General features: G+C 29.9%; 1 protein-coding gene across 1 annotated transcript in view; it reads right to left on the reverse strand.

The window, feature by feature from the left end:
* Positions 1-21,232, reverse strand: part of LOC109608278 (Down syndrome cell adhesion molecule-like protein Dscam2) — an 86,078-nt gene that overhangs the window by 11,788 nt on the left and 53,058 nt on the right. Inside the window, exons 2-4 of the mRNA XM_049961597.1 lie at positions 19,579-19,742; positions 17,939-18,095; positions 3,158-3,424 (exon numbers count right to left, since the gene is read on the reverse strand). Of these exons, the coding sequence (XP_049817554.1) occupies positions 3,158-3,424; positions 17,939-18,095; positions 19,579-19,742 (588 nt within the window). The remainder of the gene's footprint in view (positions 1-3,157; positions 3,425-17,938; positions 18,096-19,578; positions 19,743-21,232) is intronic.

The raw sequence follows: 21,232 nt of genomic DNA on the forward strand, positions 1-21,232 counted from the left end.
GTTCAAGTAAATTTAATTAGTTTTCCGATATCTTAAACCCATTGATTAATGTCTCATTCGATAAATTACGTCTCCAATTTTAATCATTCGAACCGAGTCATCTAATTAAGGTTCTCACAAAAATATTAATTGCAACTGACACAGTTTCAAGGATAAGTTTCAAGAATTGATTTTAATGTTACTTTTTTTTTAAAAATTTAAAGTTGTAACCTCGGTAAAGGTGATTTTTATATTTATAGGCGATAAAAGTTAGATAATGAATATTTGATATTTTTCTCGAGTTAGATATTGTTCTTTTTATGGGGGTATAAGATAAAAAGTTTGTACTTTACGCCCGCAAACTGTTATAAAACAAGTTATAAGTTACTTTTAAATTCACAGCTGTTAATGAGATAAAGTTTCAACAAGTCCATCAGGCGTGCTTCCACAATTATTACACATTAAAATCGATCACAAAAATGAAGTTAAATAATTAACTGAAAACAAACAGGCCCAATTAGCGTTGAAATAAAGTGAGACGAAGACTTTTTCCTCGCGGATTATCACGTTACAAAATTAACTGGATCTGCGAGCAGTAAAAGCTTTTTGCAAATTACGTCAGACTAAACAAGTTTAGTGTCCGTTAGAAATAAAAATAAACCGTCGGAACAGTCTTGACAACCGAGAATATATCACTGTTCCACAATGGCAGTATTTTCGAACGAGCTGGGATGTTTTAAACATAGTTCGCCGGCGGATTTTCTTGTTCACTATCGGTCTCTTAAGTTGATTCGTGGGCAAAACGGAAATAAAATAAAGTAATGAGTATCGGTGTTGGTTCGGTTGTGCAGCTCGTACGTACTTACGTACGATCACGTAAACATCCACGGAAGGAAGTCAACAGTTTTTCGACATCGACGGACTGCGAATCCGCCGTCGCGCCCGAATATAAGATTGCCTTCTTAATGTGTCTCACAAACTTTTCCAATTTCTTTTCTTATGAATTTTCCAGACGTTTTAGAAAGTTTTTATGAAACTCTCAAACTGCGCCGTATCCAACGAATTATAACACAATTTGCAAAATATTTTTACCTAGTTGCAATTGGCCGGTTTGTCCCGTTTCAAATCAAACACCTCATATTTTTCTTTTCGCTGTTTCTCACTTATAATTCTTTCAAATTAACGTATATTTTTTTCACTCACTTTATTAATTTTTCCATTTCAATTTTCCAAAATGTAAATTTCAGGCAAAAGTTATTTAGTTATTAGGTCTAACTAACTTGGAGTCAGAATTTTTGGAAACCTGAAACATCGTTTAAAAGACTAAGGTTATTATAATTTTTCACATATAATTTTCTTGAAATTATTAAACAAATTTAAAATTTTAATAATTTTTTATTAATTATAAAGTCGTCTCAATTACTCCTATTAAATTATTTACTACTAAAATTAATAAACACATATACAGTATTGGCAGAAAGTAGAGCAACTTTTTTAAAATTTAAATAATTTTTGTCTTGATTATGTTCAAGAAAATATATATTAAAAATTAACTTCCCTTTATAAATTTAAGTTGTGGCTCAAGCAGATCTTCTATTTTGCTGGAACTCAGGAAACGATATTTTTGGAGTAGGATAAAATTTGTTTACTCTGAAACCTTTTGTTCTTTCTTGGTCTTTTAGTTTCATTCTTTCATTCCACATTACCAAATTTTGAAAATTGTTGTAAAACACGCGTTACAATCCATCTATATTGATTTTTCTCCCATCGGATTGAAAGAACGATAGAATGTAAATTCATTTTTACATTTCATTTCTTATGTATTAGTATTATGTTAAAAATGGTGAATGCGCCTTATTTCTTGATTCAGTGTCAAGTTAAAATTGGTGGATGCGCATTTACATACAATATACATTGACAAGTGTAAAATGTATGGAAATCATTTATTTCTACTGTATTTTATAATTTTATATTAAATAAAAAATGTTTCCATTTAAATACTTATAAATAAGTTTTATATTTCTTTCACATTTTTATTAGAAGAGTATTTGAAATCAAGTTATAATTAATAATTTTATTAATTAGTTTATTAAAAAGTTGCTCTATTTTTGCCAATCTAATATTTAGTTTTTTGATTTTAGCTAACAGAATTATTATTAATACCAGAGATATATACTGATATGTCTGTATACAGTGTGTTTATAATTGGTATAAATTGTATTCGATTTGCTTATACAGGGCGGAAACAATTTATATATTTTTAAAGTTTGCTCTACTTTCTGCCAATACTGCAACTTTCTCTGAAACTTCAAATGGGCCACAGTCACGAAACACTTTGTATAGTGGTGGGGTTTTATGCTATCCTCTTCCATATAAATATTTTGCATTTCTCTTACAGGCCAAATTAATTACATATTTATTATGGTCTAACTAAAGTTTCTGTAAAGTCATCAATTTTGATAATGGAAAGTCAATTTTGGGCACACGTTAACCAAGGACCATCCTATAAAGAGCCATTATCAGTACTTCCAAATTTTATACCGGGTGTTCGTTATTTACGTTTAATTTTGTGCATCTTAAAATATCAATATCTTAATTGATAAATAAGGAACAAATTTAACACATTTTAAAAAAGAATGTAATGCCTAAACTAAAAGTAGAAAATTAATTCATGTTTAATTTAATCTCCCACCCCCAATTCGACTTCAAAATCACGTAAACAATGGCGAAGTTTCATCAAAACATAAATCGACCGGTCTATTTGAAATGGCGCTCCGTTGCGCAATTGTTGCGATAACTGACGTAAATATGCGAAAAATTAGATTAAAATACACCTTAAGGTTATGCTTTTATAAAATTGTGTGTTTGAGTTTTATTAGCAGTCGTTGCAAAGTTCCAAGTTCCATCATTTTAACACCGTTACAAAAAGCCGAGTCGGGCTTTAACGTCTTTTTGTTCGCTTGATAATTGCAAAGGACGCCTTTTGATATTTCAACTTGTTACATGATAAGTAACCGGGCTTTCTTTCACCCCCTACCCCCTAGCAACTTCCCCACCGTGCACTTAAAACTCCTCATTCAATTCAAGTCGTTCGACATCTCAGTCAGAATCGTCATCGTTATTCGAACAATTTAATAAACAAACGAAACGGGACGGAACGGAATGGGACGGAACAAACCAGTTAGACGGTGGACGGTGCGACAGGCGTAGTTCTTGTAGCCGTCGCCGAGTCCAGCGTTGCTGATGTACAGATCGCCATTGGCCAACACCACGTACTTCCCCCCGATGTCCGTGTTCGGGTAGATGTTGATGGACTCGTCCTGGATCCAGGACGTCACCATCACGTATTCGGCCACGTAATTCGGTATCTTGCATTTCAGGACCGCCGTGTTGCCCGCTATTACGTACTCGTCGTGGACCTGGATGTCGTATTTCTGTTTTACAACTGCAATATAAGAAAGTGGGTTAATGCGGATTAATGACTGATTAAAACTTCTACCTGAGACAATTTGTTTCTTTTATTTTAATACATTAAAGCTTTTTTACATTTTAACTATGTCTGTGTCCTTTAATTTTAACATTTTACTAGTTTTTAATGAATATAAAAATCCATAGAACATCTAGACGATAAGAGAGTGATTAAATGAAGTATTGGTAAGCTGAAGTATAAAATATGAACAAGCAAATAAAATTCATGTTTCTATAACGAAGTTTATGGTAGTCTACGAAGCAAACGTGTTTGCTCGTTGTAGGAAATTTCAACTTTAAATTGGCAACTTTAACTTCTCCAATTACTCCATCAAGTTCCGTAGATGTTTTCCACGGAGAAATATTTTTAAATAGGTACTACAAAAAAGAAATAAACTACATTAAGAACAAAGACAACTTTTGTGCTACAATGTTTTACAAGCGGCCCCGATGGCACAGTTGTCACATTAAAGAAGCAATTGATCTATAAGGAGAAGAACTACAACTACTTTCAATTTGTTTAAGATGTGTTCTTACAGATATAAATTGTAAATAATTACGATGTAAATTTTTTTATAAAATTTTGTATTTTATGTAACCATAACAATATTTAAATTTAAGATTTAAATTATATTATAAATGATCCTAAGAAAATTCTTGCTTTTAATACCTAAGAGAAAACCGATAACCAAGGAAACATGTTTATTCTATGATTTTATAAAACAAGAAGACACAGATAAATGTAATATGGAAGTTCCATTTCCTATTAATTCAATAGAAACAAAAAGTTTGGATGAAATATCCAATCCAATAAATCCCTTCTAGGAAGTGAACACAACTTTGATCATCAAAAGGCTTAATATATTCTCTATTCTGATTTTAGTAATAATATCACAACTTGTCGCACAATGGAACGTATGAAACAATAACTATAAATAGGAATTCAGTGTTTTCATTTTAGTTTTCAGAATTAATTTCAGTAATTGTTCTTTCTGTTTTTTTGAATAAATTAATTTGTTTTTAAATACAAAGGTTAAGTATGTCAAAAATGAACATCAGAATTGATGGCTTCGCACACATTTCAGTTAGAACATCTGTCAAAATTTTTGGAAAATAATTAATAACTCAAAAACTATTGGGTTTAGATATAGGACATGCTATAGCCATTTTGTTTGCAATTATATGTACATTTTAAAAATCAAAAATATACAAGGTGTTCCATTGAAAATAACGAAATTGACGTTTGTTTAATTTTGTTCAAGATAAATTAGAAAAAGTAATTCAAGCCAAAGTGTAATTCAATTTTAAATCAGCATTTTTTTCGTTTTCCATGAACTTCTAATGATTAAATTAGATAAATTACCCTGTATATTTTTGCGTATTAAATAATGGAATGTGTAAAATACAGTGTCTTAGATTATGGTTTCATAATGAAGAAATCATTTTGGCAACAAAGTTTTGTACCACAAGGTAGCTACTACATCTCTTGTAAATGTCAGACTAAATGTTTCGTAGAGAATTTCTGAAGGGATTTTATCGAATTCTTATCGATAATTAATCTAAGTTGTTTTCAGTTTCTTTCCTTCTCTTCTTTTTTGTTTAATTATCTTTAATGTACCAGTTTCTCACTGATTTTACTTATAGTAGATTATCTATAATTTATTTTCTTTCAAAGTTTTCAGTGAATATTTAATTTGTTTTTTATATTTCATTTCTTTTGTATTCCTTTTATTTAGTTATTAATTTAGTTTAATTATTGTTATTCTCAGACTCGATTCAAATTAAGTGTGAGTTGTGAGTGTTGTGTGTATCCAGTTCCATATAAGGAAGCGTGATCTTCAAAAGTAGAGATTATACTGAATAGTGGAAATACTATTAAGTCGAGTACTATCGACATATTGTGAAAAAATCCTTTAATTTTTGTAACGAGTCTTCCAAAATGTCCGTCGGTAAATTCAATTTAGTAATTCAAATTACATTCCTTACCCGTTACCCATTTTTTATTTTAATTAACCACCAGGGTGCTTTAAAAATAGAATTAATTTAATATTATATTCTACATTAAATTTTTATTTGCTCACAAATTGGTTGTCAGATAATAAATTAAATTCTAATAAGGATCAATATAAATAAGATTAAAGTATAATGTTGTGGCTTAACGATAGAACAATAAATTTATAAGTTATCAAAATTAGATCCTTTTAGGAATATAATCACAATAAGAGACAATTTAATTCATAAATGTCATTCTAAATTTGGATACTAAATAAGTTTCCAGTTATAAATCAATTTTGTCGTTTATAACTGCTTAATTTATTTTTAATAAGGTGTCAATTTTAAATTTATTAATGTTGTACATGTATAAGAGAGAAGTAACAATGGAACTTTCTCAAAGATTATTTATTAAAGATAAAAGCAGGGATATTTTTATAAAGCACTTTAACAATTCGCCAGTGATTATACCTATGCACAAAACTAAATTTCTAATTTAAACTTTGAGAATACCCCAGTAATCCAATTTAATCGACCTAAACGGATTAAGCAATATCATTTAGCATTAGCAATTTATCAGACGGATGGCTTGAGAATCTAATAAAAGTTTAATATTAAACTTAAAAAAAAAACACTTTAAACTTAGAGCGTTACGAGATAAGTGATACCTTCAATTACGCAAAAATGTTTGAAAAGGAATTCACATATTTCAACTTAGCGCAATATGCACAGCCGCACCTTGAATAATTGATGGCAGTTAAAAGGCTTCCTGGTAACTATACGCTTCCGATGGGATATGTTTTAAAAAGGAGGAGACGATGATAAACCGACGGTACCGACTAAAATAATGCTCACGCTGAAAACGTGCATAATTTTTCATTAACGACGAGACGGACACGCACGGGCGGATCCCCGGAGCCGGATATTTAAATGAACACAACTCTTCCGTCTACAATTTAATTAAAAACCGAAAAACCGAAAAACCGAAAAACCGAAAAACCGAAAAACCGAATTTCATATTGACCGTCGCGCTGGATGGGAATAAAGGGTTTGAAATTTTTCCGTACATTCGAATGCATTCTCCCGATTCCTGATCGACCGACCACATTTCGCCGACGCTTAATATTGGGTGCATGTTTTTTAAAATTCAATGCATCTCGACCCAAATAGTTCGAACGATATTTGAGCGTGTTATTTCTTGATTGTGATTCACACATGTGCAAGATTTTGATGACGTTGTCCCATTGTTTTTTTTTACGTATGCGGATAGACGTGTTAATCAATACGCTCCCCCGCGGACTTGAGCACAACACAAACACAAATTCAAAACACAATCAAGTAAATATGATGTGATTTTCCTCGTCTTAGTTTCAGGTATGTTTGAATGCCGAAACTTACTTAGATTATGCTGCTTGCTGCGAAACAATACAGAATAGATAATCCAATTACATTTCAAAAACTCCCCCAGATTTCCCGGAGATATTCGCAGCATCCAGTTGTTGTGTTGTATTAGTTACAAATAATTTCTATTGTTCCCGGTTTGTTATGAATGTCTGTCAGTCTTGCCGGTGGAAAAACCAGTCATCCACCCTTTGTGATGTAATTTTTATTGCGCTTTGATCCTTCCTAAATCTCCCATAAAATCGAGTGAACAAATAAAATTCATCTGGTAAATAATAAAAAAAATCACATGCCGTAACAGTGGAAATATTCTCTCAAATGAATTGTGTAATTGGAAACACCTGCACACACGGCCACGTACCAACCTGGCAAATCTAGTTAAAATGCAAATTATTTTATTATTTTTCCTCATTCCCCCCCATTCGAAACTCAATTTTCTTTCAAGTTCCTTTTAATAATGTTTATGCGGCTGCGATAAAAATGTGTTACCACCGTGTATAAATATTACGCTAATTTCCTGTTCATTTACAGGCACAATTAAAAACAGTTTAATTCCTTGTTCGTGCCTTCAACAGATGCTGCGCCAATAAAAATTCATTACATTAACTTGTTTTAAGTGATTTTTATTGTACGTAATTTGTTTGATAAAGGAGGGCTTGAATTAAGAACCGCCTTCAGATATTCAGGTTAGTAAAACAATGCACGAACTTGAGCAATTAAATTTATATCTTGGACATTTTCAACGGGGAATATTTTACATAGTTACCTTTCGGCTCGGCCATAAAAATGGCCGGGAGCGTTTAAATTAAATCTGAAGGCACCCTTGTTTAAAACCCCACTTGTAATATGATCAAGTAATTTTTTTCGAGGTGTGTAATTGCATCAACCGTTTAAGGACAGGTTTTATTTTCCAGAAAATAGACAATTCTACCCCCAAAAAAAAAATCCAATTAGAGTGATTCCCTTGTTTTCTTGACGAACATGTTTTGAGACAATCGAGCCCACAAAATTGGATTGCGGTGGGGTATTACAAATGTTAAATATTCATTTTCTTTATTGTGAGTTTAAAAATTGATTGAAGAATACGTTTCTGAAACGTTCGATTTAATATTCAATAGAACTTTACAAAGAACATCGACATTTTTGGTGCGTTAGCAAATTTGTTAGCAACTGAATTGTTTTGGTCTTTTATGAATAATGAATTTGAAAATAATAATTATTCTAAGCTGTGTTACAATGCAATTTATTAGAATAGCAAGAAGCAAAGAAAAGATTTGATACCAAATTTATAATTTTTGTTGAATCAAAGTGGAGTTATCCACTTTTATATTTTTCATGTCTAACGCATTACCACCGTTATTTTGAGTTAGAGTAGAAAAATTTTAATAAAAAATAGGACAAACATTGTGAAGATAATAAAATATCTTAAATACACATTTTTTACTACCATCTAGGTGTTGCAAATAAAATGAATTTAACATTACAGTTATAATTGCTGTAAAATTTCTAATGAGTAAGTTATGTCAATCACCCTCTATATTTTATGTAATATTCGAATATCTATAGCTACTATTGTAAAACAGCTGCAACTTTTTTATAAAATGTACAGGAAAAAGCAAAGAAAAGATTTGGATACTAAATTTATAGCTTTTCGTTGAACCAAAGTGGAGTTATTCACTTTTATATTTTTCATGTCTAACGCATTACCACTGTTATTTTGAGTTAGAGTAGAAAAATTTTAATAAAAAATAGGACAAACATTGTGAAGATAATCAAATATTTTAAATATACATTTTTACTACCATCTAGGTGTTGCAAATAAAATGAATATAACATTACAGTTATAATTGCTATAAAACTTCTAATGAATGAGTTCAGTCAATCATCCTCTATATTTTATGTAGTATTCGAATTAATATCTATAGCTACTATTGTAAAATAGCTACATTTTTTTATAAAATGTACAGGAAGAAGCGAAGAAAAGATTTGATACCAAATTTATAGTTTTTCGTTGAATCAAAGTGGAGTTATTCACTTATATATTATTCATGTGTAACGCATTACCACCGTTATTTTGAGTTAAAGTAGAAAAATTTTAATAAAAAATAGAACCAACATTGTGAAGATTATCAAATGTTTTAAATACACATTTTTTACTACAATCTAGATGTTTTAAATCAAAATAAATCTGAATATCAATTTTATCTAAATACTTAAGTTATTACTATTATTGTTTATTATGACCATCACTTTTGTGTGTATGGAACAAATGTATTTAATTGTTGCTTTCAGTAGACACGGAGATGGCTGAAAGAAATTTAGAAAATCCCTTTCCGAAACCGGAAAGTGGAATAGGTAAAAGTTGGAGAAAATTTGATAGTTTGATAAAATAAATCAGTCGTTTATTTCTTCTCGTATCGTTTTATAAAAAGGATATAAAGCAGGTGGAGCATGGTAGCGCGTAAAATGACTACTGCACTATACCTGAAAGTGTTATTACCGGCTTGATAACCCTGTTTGCTGTTTGACGCTAAATTCAATATTATTGCTTGTAAACGACTTCGTTCGTTCACGGTTTATCTGTTATTACTTTTATATGGCACGACTTGATGTAAGCTGCCAAGAAAATACACACCGAAACTGCACCGATGTTTTTACGCCAACACATTTAATTATCCTTATTTACTTGCCGTCTTCTTAGAGCCTCAACGTTGCAGGACATAAATTAAACAGTTACACGAGTTGTAATTATTTCTTTTTTCTATGAAATGTAGGCAAAACAGTGCACTGAAATGGGCCAACATAAAAGAACACATTCCATTAATGCATGATAACGTGATATTAAACATTAAACATTAGTCCGTTCAAATATTTTAATTGGCTTGCGTAATATATTTCGATGTTCGTTTATTAAAGTACGTACAAAGTTATATATTACATCGTTCGTGTTACATTTTCCTTTTATTATTTCTGTAAGAGGTATTCTAATTCAAACGTCCAAACGAGAATGATTTATTTCGAACAATTTAGCTCATTTTCTTTTGCATATCTTGTATAGCGATGGCGCTCAACTAAATTGAAATTTATATCTTGTGGGTGTAATTCATTTAATACGTTTCGTGTTAAGCAACTTGTTTTCATCAGATAGGTATGAATAATTGGATCATTTGCGTGATACCAATTAACGGAATCAAAGAAAAGATTAAACCCCCACCCACCCCTCGAACGTCCTTTTATCAAAAGAAACCGTCGCCAACCATTCGATTCCGTCATCTGGAATTAATTGATTTAAATAAAAATTGGACGTTTAAAACGTTAAAACGCCTTTGTTATTTCGTTGACGAATTACGAGTACGTCCGAGTGCGGCTGGAAAACTCAGGCACTAACTAAATTTCTTGCGGAAAACTTCAATCTTAGTTAGCTTTAGGTACTTGTGACTTGTAAAGTTCAAATTGAATTTAACATTTACGTGTTATTTTATTAGATGGCCGGCATTGCCAATCAGAATTGTTATTCAGCTCATACATTGTTGGCACTCCTTTTGATTCAAGAAGCTTTTAGGGAATTGATTTCGCTTTCTGGAAACACCGCAGCCTCTTTGTTATGGCTTAAGATATTTTATCGGAATGCCCACCAACTTGGGCTTGTAATACATGACATGAAACATTTATTATTTGACGAGCACTACGATGAATATCGGGATTTATCGTCTGTGAAAAATTTCACTATTTATATTTTTCCCCCCTTTTCCCCTATTAAATTAAATGTCCTCACACATTTTCAGAATGAATCTATTTATTTCTGTATATTTGAATAAATAGTTAGATTACACTGTTGTGGTTCGGGTTTGAATTTAAGTTCCCACTATCTTTGACCTCATATTTGAATAGTGTTATTGTTATATATATATATATATATATATATATATATATATATATATATATATATATATATATATTTAAATATATATTATTATATTAAATATATGATTGTTAATTGATGTTTATTGTTTAGCGATTCGAGTTAGTTAATGTAAAATTATTTTTGATTGTCAGTGTTTTAATCATTTTTGTTCATGACTGTAATAAGTTTACAAAAAGTTTAGATTAGTGGTAGGATTTGTTCTCTTACGTACGAGCTTTCGAGTAGATCGAGCGTGTGCTTAATCAAAATCTGGATAGGAATTTTTACATATGTCTTGTTTTTCTCATATATAGATTTCTGAAGACCTAGGTGAGTGTACTGTTTTCGGACATTTAATATCTTATTAATTTTTTTATGATATCGTTGCATAATTTGGTTTCACTATTTTAAAGTTGTTATACGATCTCAGCTGTTCAGAATTATGTTGTTTCTTAGGTTCGTTGAAACGTTGAACGTTGATGTTTTTTTATCGAAGTATATATACGGTGTATATGTTTTTTGACATTGTTCATGAAACGTTGTGGATATAATTTCGAGGAGATTGTTTTTATATTTATGTTTATGTGTGTGCAGTGTGGCCATTCTGCAAACCGACATTCTGTGAACTGGTTATTTTCGTTAGAGACGTTCGACACCTTTGGACTCGGCCCAGTTCGGCTTCTGAATCGGAATGCAACTGCAACATAAACTTGGGAATATGAAACTTGGTGTGAATCCCCAACATTGTTGTTGATACATAATTTGAAATTAATACATAAATATATAAATCGCAAAAAATTCACAGTCATTAATATTTTTGTTATTAAAAATAATTTTATAATGTAACCTTTCTATTAATAAAACGTATTTTCAAACTCTGAACTGAATGAATTATTTCAATTGTTCTTAATAAAAATTTTGTTTTAAAAAACTAATATCCATAAAACGTTTGTTAATTATTTATACATTTACTTTCGATTGAAATGAGCCTATTGTTTATAATGATTATAATGACATATAAACAATTATTTATTATAAAACAATAGGTAAATTTTTATTATTATTAACACATATTAATAAACTATTAACGTATTTAATTATATATATTTATGTATTTTTACAATCAATTTTGGATATTACTTGTATTGTGCAAATTGTTGTATTTTCTTTGTTTATTATTATTTACTTTCGATATATTAATCTGTTGTTTATAAATTATCAATTATAAAATTACCTTAACTTTAACAATATGTTATATTAATTATAATGATTATAATAACATATAAACAATTATTTATTATAAAATAATAGGTGATATTTGTTTAAAATTCAAATATTGTATAGGAAAAATTTCAATTCGGTTCAGAATGTTCTCGATACACATATAATAAAAAAAACTCGATGTCGACCAATCAGACGTAAGGGATGAGTCGCCGCCATTAGACGCCGCGTCAGTCAGACCAGTCAGTCTGTTATCGATCGTCGTATCGACCGGTCGCGTGGGGGTGGGGTGGTGGTCCGCACCACCATACCCTCCAAGTTAAATCGGTAGTGCACTTCGGTTTAGTGAAGTGATTTGTGTTCAATTAGTGTTGTAATTAGTGCCCTATTGGATATACTGGATACAACCTTGGATTTCAAGGTAAGTGCCTTTTTGTTACAAATCAATTGTTTATGGGGTTATTCAATTATTTTATTTGAACGGCACATTAATGTTGTTTTATTGCAATTATTTTTTTAAATTATTTTATACTAATTCCTACCCAGAAATATAAATTTAGTTAATTCTATTGAACAATAATCACTATAAATAATTATTTTAATTTCGGTTTTATAAGTAATAATTAAAATATTGATTTAATTTACGTTAATTTCAATTAGAATTATTGGAAAATAAACGCTTAACAATTAAGAAAATAATTCAAACAGACCCACACTATAATTAAGAATAAGATACAAAGCAACTAGTTAATTGTATGTTTTTATAATTACAGAAGTCGCTAATAATATAAATAAATAATCAATTCTCAATGTTTTAACTATTGAAAAAACAATTGAACTATTGAATAACAATTAAAATATTAAATGCATTCATAAATCTTTGCATGGATATTAGTTCATAAGAATAAATGCATGCTTTAAATGAAAAAATCTTGAGAATAAATCAACTTTACTTAGATTAAGTAAAGTATCCATCAGTTAAGATTGAATGCATGCATAAAAATTAGCATGGATTAGTTTATAAGAATAAATGCATGCTTTAAATGAAAAAATCTTGAGAATAAATCAACTTTACTTGGATTAAGTAAAGTATCCATCAGTTAAGATTGAATGCATGCATAAAACTTCGCATGGATTAGTTCATAAGAATAAATGCATGCTTTAAATGAAAAAATCTTGAGAATAAATCAACTTTACTTGGATTAAGTAAAGTATCCATCAATTAAGAATGAATTCATGCATAAAACTTTGCATGGATTAGTTTATAAGAATAAATGCATGCTTTAAATGATAAAATAATGAGAATAAATCAACTTTACTTGGATTAAGTAAAGTATTCATCAATTAAGAATGAATGCATGCATAAAACTTTGCATGAATTAGTTTATAAGAATAAATGCATGTTTTAAATGATAAAATAATGAGAATAAATCAACTTTACTTGGATTAAGTAAAGTATCCATCAGTTAAGAATGAATACGTGCATTAGTTAATAAGAATAAATGCATGGTATCATCAATATTTGGGTTTTTAAATAGTTCTTTCTCTGGTTAAAACATTGAGAAAAGATTTTTTGTTAATTTCGTCGTTGATCGTCAAGACCTTCTCACATATGGACCATAATGATCCAACCAACCATTGGAAAGACGATAAGGCAACAGGGAAAGGGCATTAAAGGTATTAAATCATAATTTTAATTATCAATAAAACTATGTATTAATTTAATGTTTTTGATTAATTTCAGGTAGGTCCAGAACGAGACTAGTTAACCTGGCAACTGGCAACGCAAAGTAAGTTTTTGAACATATTGATTTTAATTACAATCTTCTTGCATCATCATGTTTTGATTTATATATATATATATATATATATATATATATATATATATATATATATATATAATGTAAGAAATGCATCTTGTATGAGTTTCAGGAATGGTTTATTTTTATTTTCTTTGTCCAATCTAATCAGACATTCTTTTCAGCTCAAATAAATTAGAGAAAAATTTTTGTATTTTTAAATAGTTCTTTCACTGATTAAAACATTGAAAGAAGATTTTTTGTTAATTTCTTCGTTGATCCTCAAGACCTGCTCACATCTGGACCATGATGATCCAACCAACCATTGGAAAGACGATAAGGCAACAGGGAAAGGGCATTAAAGGTATTAAATCATAATTTTAATTATCAATGAAACAATGATATTAATTGAATGTTTTTGATTAATTTCAGGTAGGTCCAGAACGAGACTAGTTAACCTGGCAACTGGCAACGCAAAGTAAGTTTTTGAACATATTGATTTTAATTACAAATCTTCTTACATCATCATGTTTTGATTTATTTTTGAAAAATATATCTTTTATGATTTTCAGGAATGATTTATTTTTATTTTGTTTGTCCAATCTAATCAGACATTCTTTTCAGCTCAAATAAATTAATGATGCAGTTGTGTTAAATTTTTGTTTGGTATGATTTTCAAGAATATTGTATTCATTTATATGTCTTTTAAATAATATTAATAAGGCCTCTCTTTCAGCTTAAATAAATTAAAGAAAATTTAGTTTGTTTTATTTTCATCACATTTATTGAACAAAATCCCTGGCCTACTAATTCCCATTTTGTTCGTCATATTATTGACCAACAAATTCCCTTTTTGTTCGTCATATTATTGACCAACAAACTCCCTTTTGTTCGTCAAATTATTGGCCAACAAATTTCCTTCTTGTTCGTCAAATTATTGGCTTTTTGTCCATTTTTTAATTATTTTTTTATTTGCAGGAATTCATAATAATTAATAATTTTAATTTATTTACAGATAATAGAGCATTTAGATTTAAGTAAATTGTAACTTAGTGTAGGGCTGCATTTACTCAGCGAGGATTAGGATTTTTTGAATTGAATACTTTTCGCCGTAAATGCAGCGACAAGCTCACCTATAAATTACTAACCCAAAATTGTATTTTCAAAATTGTAAGGCTTGTCATAGGATTTTCAAAATTGTACTTCTACTGCAGAGATACAATTTTGAATTATGTCCTATCTGATGACGCACGAAATGCAGAAACAAGCGGGAATAGAATATTTATGTTCTATTTCCCTTGATTTATCATAAAGACCTATACAATTTTGGGTATTTTACAATATTATGTTTCAAATTTCAAATTATATTTCAACAACAATGTTGGGATTCCCGTTCACGGCAATTTCGTTCGGATTCTGAAACCGCACCGTGCCGAGTCCAAAGGTGTCGAATGTGCAAACGAAAATAACCATTTCACAGAAAGTCGGTTTGCTGAATGGCCATACCGGTGTTGTGGTCCATAACTGATTTTGATGATCATTCAAAATGGGGACCAGGAGGAAATTGGCTTCAATATTCGATTAAATTCATTTAATTTGATTAGTTATACAAATAATTATTAACAAGAAACATTACATTGATATTGTCACATATGGACAGTAAGGCATTCCCGAATTTTTATTATTGTTTAGAGCAATCATCATATTTGACACTGGCTCTGATTGTACTACGTGTTGAATAAGGAAATCACCGGGGTCATGTGTTAATAAACATTAATGTATTGTTTAATTAATTAAAATATAAAAGTTGTAGAAGGCAGGAGGATAGTGAGATAGAAGGAGTATCATGAAGGGGTTAGTGTCATTCCCACCCTTAAAGATAGTTATTTGTTAATAAAGTATTTGGTGTATATTTGAATTCTGTGCTTATCTGAGCTACTCCCCAACCCAGAAAAAAATATATTTTACATTACAGGTTATATTTCTGTGGTGTTACTAAAAACAATTATTCTTCTGGTAATTAATTAATTAATTTATTGGTATGCTCATTTAATATTATATTTTACTTCAAAGATTATTTTCATTTTTAAAACATTATATTTTTATTCCTTGTGTGTTCATAATTGGTATAAATTATATTAGTATATATATTAGTATATCCAGGGCAGCAATTTATATATTTTTAAAGTTACTTTCTGTCAATACTGCAAATAAACGTTATAAATGGTACATTTTTGTTTAACCAAATCGGTCAATTAGATCTTCAATTATACTAAAAAATGTCGATGCGAAAATTGAAAATAAAAAATTTTCGAAAGTGTGATTGTCTCGTAGAATAAGCCAACATTTATAGGAAAATCATAGTGAAATATGAAAGGTAAAATGGCTGTAAACTAGCGTTATTATTCTGTATTAATTAAAACGTAATCTGATATACATATATTTCCACAATTTAGTTAATATTAAGCGGTAGAAATTTAGGAATTCCGCGCAAAACATATAATCGAATATTTCACATAAATGAGAAAGGTACGGATTTATTACCAGGTTATGAATAGAAGGTGAACGTCTTGCAGGAAATCTTGGAATTTATAATATCTGCAAAGTTGTGCACTATTGATCCTGTACACACCGATGTTCACCACGTGGAAAAAATAATAATCATCTTAATAATGTTTCCCTGTAAATTGCCAATTTATCTTCTAATTTTCACCTATTGGATTTCAGCGAATTTTATGTGGGAAAATCCCGTGATTAACAACCACGTTATTGAAAATGAAAAAAAAAAAAAAAGGTCTTAATTAATGAAACCTTTAATGTCAGACGATAACAATTAGTTATGATTAAATTCAAAACGTCTTTAACAATTTTATATTAACTGACAATTTATTGAAGGTAAAATTCGAGTAATTACGTTCATTAAACAAAAATTAATCATAATTTTTTTTGATCCGCAAATATTTAATTAACGTCAAACTCAGCATACTTTCCAAGAGAACGATAGAGCCAAATTCTTTAAGGAAGTATAATTAAAATGCAATTTTGGAAGTTTCAGTGGGCATATTGATGAAGAGGATGATTTTTAACAGAACGCTTTATATACCTTTCAGGATTCTTAATTGCCAGCTCCGGAATTAAACATTTTAGAATCCATTTACTTAAAGGTTTATATATTCCGGTTTCCCCCTCTTAGTTAATTTAGTTTTTGCGTTCCATTGACACTGGAGTGTTATCTTTTAATTTTCAATTCCTTAATAAGCAAAAAACGACTTTATAAAGTCTCTTATTATGGAATTAATTCCTTAATGTTTTAACTTTCAATTTACCTCCGACTGTTTTAAATTTACTCACGGAAATAATACTAATATACTAAGCAAATCACCCTGAAAGTAAAATATTCTCGAACACACGTAAATAAGGTTCAAATTTATTATTAGGTCGTCCTTTAAGAATTATTCAAAAACATGCGGATTTTGCTCAAAAGATCATACTTTCAGATTTTATGTAAAACAGTTCCCTTTAAATTCAAATCGTAGAAAAACAATGTCAAAGTCAAAATTAAAGAAAAATACGTACACTCTAGTTTAACTTCCACACTAAAATATTATTATTTTAAACCAACGAAATTGATCAATTAACTTAAAAATCAACTCGCATTGTAAATGAATATTTATTTTAGCGTAAGAAAAACAGTGGTGATTTGTAAAGTCGAAACAGACGTGACCGAATAAAAAATTAAGGATGCAGCCGGTGTATCAGTGAGCCGCAAGCAGGTTAAGAAACAGATCGACGGATCAAAAGGCTCGGGGGTGAATTTGCAGCGAGTTAACCCCAAAGAAGCGGCACCACAAAAGGAAACTATTTCGGGGGTTAAACAGTTAATTTACCGTGAAAAGGAACTAAACGAGCGACTGGCTTTTCTGTCGATACACTTCGACCATTGCCGACCGCGGCTCGCACTTGTTTCATTCAGCCGCCCTCATTTACTCACCCTCCGACCCGTCTTGCTTGCTCCTTTTTTCTCACATCGAATGCACCTTAATGAGTTCTTGTTACGTTCATGCGGTGTCGACGAAATGATCATTTCCTTCTTGAGAATGGACAACTATTTTTGAAACTTCTTCGCATTCTCCGGGTGTGTAATAGATTCTTTTTTTATTTGCTACATACTCACCCGCTTTAACATGCACATCCCTGCTAATAACAATACCAAGTGCACTTTTCAGTCTACATCTGTAAACGGCTGCGTGGACGTCATGTCTGTATCTCTCGTTGGGAAATGGGGGAAATATAAGGGACCCATTAGGGAAAAGCAGTCTTAAATCAGGAACCTGAAAACAAAACAACTTAATTAGATAAATCACATTACATTCTACTTATTTAATTATCTATCTGAGACGTACACACAGAAAATTTAGCTCGAGATAAAACACAACAACAAGTCGCGGAATTGAATTACTTAATTTAAGTATACAACAAACTTCTGTCAATTCTTGTTACTGAAAATTATAAGGAATGTAAATTATTTACATGGTTCACCAAGTTATATTCTATTTCAGTGCTTCGGGGTGTGCTAGAGAAACGTTTCATCACAAAGGAACTTCATATCTGCATACTCTACAATTAAAATAAAATTTTACATTTATTGTTCCGTGGTTTAATTAATGTGTGCTTTGTCAAAATAAATACTGTGTTCTTCCTTATGCAATTATTTACTAATTTATGTTAAAACAGTTATGATTTTAAAGAGATGCCACATAAATGAAAATGTAGGTATATTATATTTTAACCAGAGACGAGTTTTAAAAAATCGGTTTTACTATTATTTTTTATCCTTTTCATATCGAATATTTTAGTAATAAATACTTAAATGCTTTAAATGTATCATGGTACTGGGCAATTTAGTATACGTCAACTTTATGCTAAAATTTATTTAGATTAACTATGGTACACTATCTTTTATGTTACATGGACATTACTCGAGGTCGATATCTTCTTTCATTTAAAAGTTATCAAAAGAGGGACTTTTTAATATCTTACTACACAATATTTTTTTTTTGAATTGAAACTATTTTTAATTAACAATAGTTGACTACAATTAATAATTTTTTAGGTTTAAAATTGACCGTTTTCTTTAATGTAATAAAAATATTTAATTGTATAATGTACTGATACTTATTTTGTATAACAGATTATTTAACTAATTGTATTTGAAAATTACGTATTTATTATAATTTAATAAATAATAAAAGTATGTTATTGTATGTATTCAACCTTTATATATTAAAATAATTAAATAATGTCTCAATCTTTAAGTATTGAACTAAAATTTAATAAAAACAAGTTTTGGAAAAAACATCAGTATGGAATGGAGGAAAATTGGAAATTTGATTAATTTAAATTCTTTAATATTGTTCGAAAGTTGTTTGTAACTTTAATGTTTTCTGCTTGAATATACTTTCATAACCAGTTTTTGATTGAATTTCGTCATTTCTCTGGAAACTCTCCGAATTTGTTTGTTTGTTTCCACATTGCCGACACCATATTCGTCACTTCGTCTCACTCACGATAATATTTAACATTTCCGATTAATCCGACGTCGAGACGTTAGGCCAGGACCTGACATTGCATCACATTGTGCAAGTATGTATTCAGTTATTTCGAAACAAATTCAATTAGCCCGAAGTATCATTAAAGGGGGCCCCGGACATTTCGGTATTAATCAGTGTCCGGCAAACGGGGCGGTAAGTGTTTCCAAGTTAACGGTAATTGATCCGAAGTTACGGAGCGTTTAATCGGATTATCCATACGCACCTGGTGTACGGGAGATCCATCTGCCAGGATCCACTCAACTTCCGGCGAGGGACTTCCATGTGCGGAGCAATCGACTCGGCCGCCGGAGCTGTTGCTGAACTCCACGCGGTGGGGCGGCTCCTGCAGAAACAACGGACCCTGTAGGTCCACACCCCCGCTCCACACTGTAACCGAACACCGCCAATTAGTGGCCAATCGTAAGGTACAAACTTACTCGAATAACCGAACAACTATACTCCTCTATGTACTGTGTGCACGAGTATACGAGTATACGAGTATGAGAGCACAACATCCCCTACTTGGATTACTCTGACATACAAAGTTGCTGTCGAGGAGTTTGCTCGCCCGGAAAGCCCTGTTCGAATCATAAACGCGAACTCCACTTATTTATTGTGTGTGTGTGTGTGTGTGTGTGTGTGTGTGTGTGTGTGTTTGTTTATGCAAATTGCTGATCTTCTGTTTTTATTGTTAAATCAAACGTATAATTGGCCATTAGCACTTTTATGATCCGAACAGAAACGGACGACAATGTTACGCTTCACTTTTATTCTTATTAAATATTAAAAACAAAGTACACATTTCTATTTCCTCTTCTCGTTTGCCTGTAATAATATAAAAATGTCTCCTTAATTAATTCAACAAAACAAATATTCCTTTTACTTTATTTATATTATGATATTAAATAACACTGTAGGATTGGATTAAAATTTTAATTAAAATAATATGCTACACTATCTTATTTCAGTATCTTGCTCATCTGGAACAACATTAATTTGACGTTAATGAGTTATGCTTATTGAACTGTTAATTTATATTAAATATTAGTATAAATTTTAGATAACAATTTTCCTTTAAATGAACATTTTTTAATAAAATTTCGAATTTAATTAAATGTTTTTTAATATAAAACCTAATTAAATATGTTTTTTATTTTCATTGTAAGTAATATTTAATACAATAATTAAATAATGAATAATAATGAATTATTCCTGAATATTCACAATTTATGAGAATAATTAATTTTTTATTTAAACATATTTAATTATTCAGTCCATTTAATTATATCCATTAATGTAACAATACCTAGATTTTAAATTATTTGAAATATTATTACATTTCAGAACTTCTTCAAAATTTAATTGAATCTAAAATAAAATAAGTAATAATCTAACCCGCAAATTTATTATTATTTAAATATATATTTATTTTTTATAATTTTATGAATTATATATGATTTTCTTTTTTTTGACAAAGTAGCAATTTTTCCTTGGTAAATCTGTCAAAATTTTTAGAAAAAAAAAAGTCAAAAACTCTTAATTATAGGTGTAAAGGATATGATATAAAAACCCTTTTATTTTGAATTACATGTAGAATTAAAAGATCTAAAAATAAACAGGATCTAAATAACTAAGTTGGTATCAGTTTTGGCGAAACCGGAAATGAAATTTTGTTTCAAATAAATTAAAGGAGTTCAAACCAAGTTATAATTGCTAAAAAATTTCAAATCAACATGTTTTCGTTCTTTTTAAGCTTTTAATGAATAAGTTCGGTGAATGTGAGAAATATAAAATTGTCTTTATAATTTTTGATTTGAAAAAAATTTTGAAATTGAAAATAAATAATTTCTAACCCACAAATTTGTAGGGGTAAGGTA

Source organism: Aethina tumida, chromosome 1 (genome assembly GCF_024364675.1).
Source record: "Aethina tumida isolate Nest 87 chromosome 1, icAetTumi1.1, whole genome shotgun sequence".
Classification (NCBI taxonomy): Eukaryota; Metazoa; Arthropoda; class Insecta; order Coleoptera; family Nitidulidae; genus Aethina; species Aethina tumida.